Below are 5,915 nucleotides of genomic sequence, written 5' to 3' on the forward strand. Positions count from 1 at the left end.
CCTTTTTATTTAGGAAATTTTAGAGCCTTAAGGCTTATGGGTCTTGGAGAGTTTGGGGATCCATTATGGAGAAATGCAGAAGCATCTTTCACCTGAAAGGCCACAGGGACCATGGTGGGGCCTGGGCTGGCTGATGTGAGGGCATGAGTATTTGGAAGCAGTGCTAGGCTCAGAAGCAAGCTAACCTTCCACAATGGGCAATTCAACAGGGCTTAGTGGGAAGAGTGTGGGCTCTGAAAGTAGACAAGCTTGGGTTCAATGATACCCCCTTCCCTACCAACGGGAGGTCCTTGGTGGAATAGTTAAGCCTTTGGGTCTTAGATTCCTTTTCTATAAAACTAGGATTAACATATGACGATCAAATGAAGTAACACAGATAAAGCAGTAGGATGGTATTTAGCACATAGTAAGTTCTAAATATATATTATTTCTACCTCTCTTCCTACATACACTGCACTGGGGAAAGAAAAGGAAGCAGAGATTCAGGGACAAAGCTATATCCAGAAATAAAAGGTAATGTATTATAGTGCTAAAAATCATGGCTTATGAAGGCCAGCTGCCTACATTTAAATGCTAGCTTCTCTACTTATTTGCTTGTGACAATGGGTAACTTCCTTAGTCTTTCAGGGCCTCAGCAACACGGCCATCTGTAAGTGTATGCGTCTCATGAACTGTTTGGCACATACAGAAAACTCAACTAAATGTTATGTTCTACTATTATTGTTATTGTATGGTGTTCCTTTGGCTGGAATTCCCCCTGTGCTGGGCTCTTGGGGATCTAGGCATGGTAATGAGGTTCTGAGAGATGAGAATGAGGCAGATCATAGGGCATGAGAAGGTGGGGAAAAACAGCGTAGATATAGATCCTGGAGTTTGGGATCATCAAGAATTCACCTTGTTTCCCAAATAAACATAGAATAGCCTGTCAGTCCATGGAACGAAGCATTTCTTGAAGGCCTTGCTGCCATATTGAGGCAGAGACCACTGAGCCAAACTCTTCATGTGCAGTAGCCCAGACCAGCAGGAACTATCATCAAAGTCCTCAGAAAGAACACTTCATTTAGTCTGGGCAAATGCAGAGTAGCTCTTGGCACAGCTAGTGTGAAAAATTGAGCCACTGATCACATCTTAACAAGTCCTTGAAGACTCAAGTGACCTAGAAACAACTTCATGGGGACAGATCTCATCAGCATCTCTCCTAACTTGTAGAAAAAGAAGACTGACTTGTCTAATGAGGAAGGCAACAAGAGTCATTTATCTTGTGTTTAGGTAAATTCAAATATCTAGATTTGATCTATATCTAGATTTTTCATTTATCTCAAGTTTAGGCAGAGCATGTCAAGCAGAGACATGCTCTGCCTATGACTGAAGAGCTAGACATAGTGGGAGGAATCTCACCAATGCAATGCTGGCCCTTGTCCTCATGATTGCTGGTGCTTCATTCAGATACCATTAAATTGCCTCACTACTCCCCTATAAAAGGTCTCTCCAACTGCCAGCTCCTCAGATCACTGGCTTCTTCCAGTCGTGTTCCTGTCAGCAGAGGGTAAGTCTCTGTACCTGGGGTAACAACGGAATGAAAGAGAGCCGTGATGGAGTTGGAAAAACTCTAGAGGAGTGGAAAACTCTGGAGGAGGGGGGTCGGAACGAGGCATTGAGGGCCACTGCTGAAGAAAGCTGAGGGCAGTAGCTCGTAGAAAAGGAGGCTGGAGGGTTGGAGGAGAGGTAGAGGGTTGAACTGAGCCATTAGGCCTTTGGAAAAAGGACTTTTCAGTGAACTGGGTCACCTTCTTCTCTTGCTGAATGTAGTTGTGCCGTCCTCTCTTGGATTCATTAATGAGGTAAAGTGACAGTCTAGCTGATCCAAAGAGAAATTGGTGGAAACTTACTCAAGTTTGGCCTTGTTAGACTCTGTCAGGCTCAGCTTGAGACTCCTGTTGTCTTGGGGTCTATTGACATGAAATTGCCTTCCCTGTGTCTGCCTGGCTGGGCAGGAGGAAGGAAAGCCACTCTTTTTTTAAAAAAATTAAATTTTATTGGGATGACATTGGAAAGCCACTCTTGAATGAATCGATGGCAAGGTAAACTCAGTGGAAACAACAATTTCCCAAGAAGCATTCATAATGAAGTCACTACAGTGAGTAAGGGGAGAGGAGGCTTAGAGAGTTGGGCAGAAATGCAGGCATCACTCTTGCAAACCCTTCATTTTCCATGGTGGAAACTGAGGCCCAGCGATGAGTGGTGCCTTATCCAAAGTCACACGATGGGCCAGATGAAAGAACAGGCGCTGAGCTTAAGGTAGCAAGTCCACCTGAATGCCAGGTTGACAGCTTCTGGGTGCACATGACCTTCTTGAAAGGCTACTCCTCACAGACCACTCTATCCAAAGGGGATGCTGCAGGTGCCCCTGGACATCTTCCTAGTTCTGACTAAACCTTTCTTTTCAGATTTTGCAAAGCACAGAAAAATGTGTGACCAGCAGAAGCAGGTGCAGTTCCCTCCATCTTGTGTGAAAGGTTCGGGACTGGGAGTTGCACAAAGTTCCCAAGTTACCACTGTGAAATGCCCAGCTCCATGCACGACTAAAACCTGCGTAAAATGCCCAGCTCCGTGCACAACTCAAACCTGCGTGAAATGCCCAGCTCCATGCCAGACAACCTATGTGAAATGTGCAGCTCCCTGCCAGACGTATGTGCAGTGCCCAGCTCCATGCCAGACAACCTATGTGAAATGTGCAGCTCCCTGCCAGACGTACGTGAAGTGCCCAGCTCCGTGCCAGACGACCTACGTGAAATACCCGACTCCCTACCAGGCCCAGACATACTATGTCCAGTACCCTTCTTCCCAGAGCTACTACATTCAGTCTTCCGCAAGTGGCTCGGGCGCCTCGTGCTGTGTCCCTGATCCATGCTCTGCTCCCTGTTCCACCAGCTACTGCTGCCTGGCTCCCCGGACCTTCGGGGTGAGCCCCCTCAGGCGGTGGGTCCAACGGCCTCAAAACTGCAACTCAGGTTCATCTGGCTGCTGTGAGGATTCTGGCTGCTGTGAGGATTCTGGGTGCTGCTGCTGCTCCGGGTGCTGCTCTGGGATCTGCTGTCTGGGAATTATTCCCATGAGGTCAGAAGGTCCTGCGTGCTGTCATCGCGAGGATGACTGCTGCTGTTAAATACAGAAACACAGCTCTGCTCCCAAACTCAATGCCTGCTTTACCTTCAGAACCTTCACCAGCCCTGCCTGCTCTCTGTCTTCCCAGTGATGTAGAACTTCATGGCTTCACCTCCACACTTGGCTTCTTTATCAAGGCAGCCTGCCAGAGTTAGCGCAACCCCCAAACTTTGGCAAGAATAAAACTTTGGATGCAATTCGGTGACTTCCTGCTTGTTTATTTGGTTCATGTTTTTCCACTAGAAACTCTTCCTCCTTCCTTTCTTCCTCTTGCTTTTCAACTAGTGGACAGGTTCACGGGGATATGACCAAGCAGATCAAGCTGGTGCAATCCCATGTGGGACCCCTATGCTTTCTAGAATGCTTGGATAAACTTTCCTCTGCAAGTCAGCAGGATCTGAGGGTGGAAATTTGAAGGTGGAAGAGTTCAAGGTTGAAGGTTGCCTGCCCTCTAATTAGTCTGAGGAAGGGGTTTGGCCACGATGAGGTCCTCATGGTAGCATGTTCTCTGAATGTAAGTAAACTCAAAATTCATCTTCCTGGATGTTGAAGGAAATGCAAGATCAGGTCTGTTCAGGAGGATCACTGGATGATACCCCTGCTACTGTGCGAGTGGCTGGAACCCATGGTGGCTGTATGGGTTACATTTTCTCATCTGATAGGTTTGCCCTCCTGAGGCCAAAGGGTAAAGGCCTGAGGGAAGAGGCTAGGTAGGACGCCCTGAAATAGGTAGGCATTCCCCATGTCAGCCCTGGTGAGGCAGCCTTGGTGGTGAGAAGCCTCCAAGAGGAAGGTGAGCCTCGTGGGACAAGCATCTGGGTCCCAAGGCCAGTCACCCTCCCTCAGTAGCATGATCTTCTTTCTCTCTTGTCTGCTAACTCTAGAGCAGGGGTGGGGAACCTTTTTTCCTGCCAAGGGCCATTTGGATATTTATAGCATCGTTCACAGGCCAGACAAAATTATCAACTTAAAAATTAGCCTGCTATATTTGAGCAAACATTTAATGAACTCACCCCTCATGCCTTGGCAGGGCCAGACCAGATGATTTCGAGGGCCTTAAACAGCCCATGGGAAGGATGTTCCCCACCCCTGCTCCAGAGGCTTTGGGGTGGATTTTTGTAGCCGGAAACTGCAAACACACACATTAAAAACATGGGTAGATCAACATCTGCTATTCAAAGCAACCCCATAAGGCTTGGGGCATGAGCACAGGAGACAACATTTTTGGCAGATTCCTAAACAAACAGATAAATAAGAGCAGGCAATCTCGTGTTTCCCTCTAAGCAAGCTCTGTTCAGTCACCCTGGGACATAGCAGAAAGTCATCTTGACTGCTATGCTGCCTTTGAACTCTAAATCACCTGTGGCTCCACGAATTGGACTCTGCCTGCCCCACCCCCTCCCCCCACCTTGCTCCTCCCTCCACCACCTCCCCTCCTCCACCCCACCCGCCAATCCAATCCCATGAACTTGCAGCCCAGTAGCATAGAAAGAATAATCTAAAACAACTGGCCAGTAGCATTCGTTTACCTGGTTCTCTTCTAGCTCTGTTATGTTGTTGTGTGTAACTTGTCTCTGGATCTAGTTCTCACAGTTTGGGCCGTACTATGAGTAAGGTGCCTTCAAGTGTCAACGTTAGGTGGCTTTTGTCTCCCAGGACAGGCACCCTCATACAACTGCACAATGCTGACACACTTATGTCTAAAACTGATGGTTATAAAAGTGACCTTCTGAGTATTCTATCTCAGCAGGTTTTAGGCTAATTAAAAGTTCTACCCTAGCCTGTTTCTTTTATAACTTAAAAAAATCATAATATGTCATTTCTTATGTAAAAAAAAATCCAGATTTCCTGGTTCCCGGTCCCTCTACAATATTCATCTAGGACATTCTATGAGCTACTTAAAGAGAACGGCAAGCCCAGAATGTGGAGCCAAACCCCTGGGAGGCTGGGAAGAGTTTCCTTGGGCAGGCTGAGGTGCTCTCTGCTGGGATCTAGGCTGAGTCTGCTTCTGCACAATCTTCACCGAATAGGAAAACCTCCTGAACAGAATTAAATGATGTTTTCTCTTCCAAAAAATGCCTTTGCAAAAATTATTGACAATGGTAGGTTAATATTAGTACATAGAGATAGACTTCATAATATTTCCCATAAACAATCAATACAAAAATAGCTATATACATCTAAATTTTTGTATCTCAATATATTATGCATATGTTATATACGAATGTTATATATGGATATTATGAAATATCCAGAAGAAAAGTGACTCAAATCTATTCTTGACTCCTATAGGGGAAGCGCAGAGGGCATCGCCCTTTATTGATTGAGGGCCTACTATGTTCTGGGCGCTGCACTAGTCACTGTGCATGTGATGGTTCTCTTTTCTGCGCAATGAAATAACTGATATAAATTGCCTGGCAGGTGTAGGGGGAGCAACAGGAGCTTTTGAGTCTGACAGGTCCATTTCCTGACCCTCTGATATCAGACAAGTTATACGATCTCTCCACTCTGAGGGATCCTGTCTCATAAACCTGCATAGCATGACACCTAGCGTGTATTAGGTCCACAAGACCTGAAGCCATTTTCTTCTTCTTGGTTGAAGGGGTTTTGTCAGTGAATCTGAAAGGCAACTTAGGTAGTAAGAGAGTGACAATCATATTAAATGAAAAATATTAAGGGATTTTCATTATTTGGAATTTTGTAGTTCTAAAATAAAATGCAACAAGAGAAGGGTTTCTTCATGGATAAAA

General features: G+C 46.0%; 1 protein-coding gene across 1 annotated transcript; it reads left to right on the forward strand.

Annotated features, from left to right (window-relative positions):
* The first annotated feature begins 1,525 nt into the window (after nt 1–1,525).
* On the forward strand, nt 1,526–3,349 carry CRCT1 (cysteine rich C-terminal 1). Its single transcript, XM_006755721.2, has 2 exons — nt 1,526–1,546; nt 2,448–3,349. The coding sequence occupies exon 2, from the start codon at nt 2,468–2,470 to the stop codon at nt 3,164–3,166; it is 699 nt and encodes a 232-aa protein (XP_006755784.1). The 5' UTR covers nt 1,526–1,546; nt 2,448–2,467; the 3' UTR covers nt 3,167–3,349.
* Nucleotides 3,350–5,915: the final 2,566 nt, after the last annotated feature.

Source organism: Myotis davidii, unplaced genomic scaffold (assembly GCF_000327345.1).
Source record: "Myotis davidii unplaced genomic scaffold, ASM32734v1 scaffold653, whole genome shotgun sequence".
Lineage (NCBI taxonomy): Eukaryota > Metazoa > Chordata > Mammalia > Chiroptera > Vespertilionidae > Myotis > Myotis davidii.

Bases quoted from the DNA above. Each gene is read 5' to 3' on its own strand.
- CRCT1 (XM_006755721.2), top strand. From the start codon at position 2,468: ATGTGTGACCAGCAGAAGCAGGTGCAGTTCCCTCCATCTTGTGTGAAA.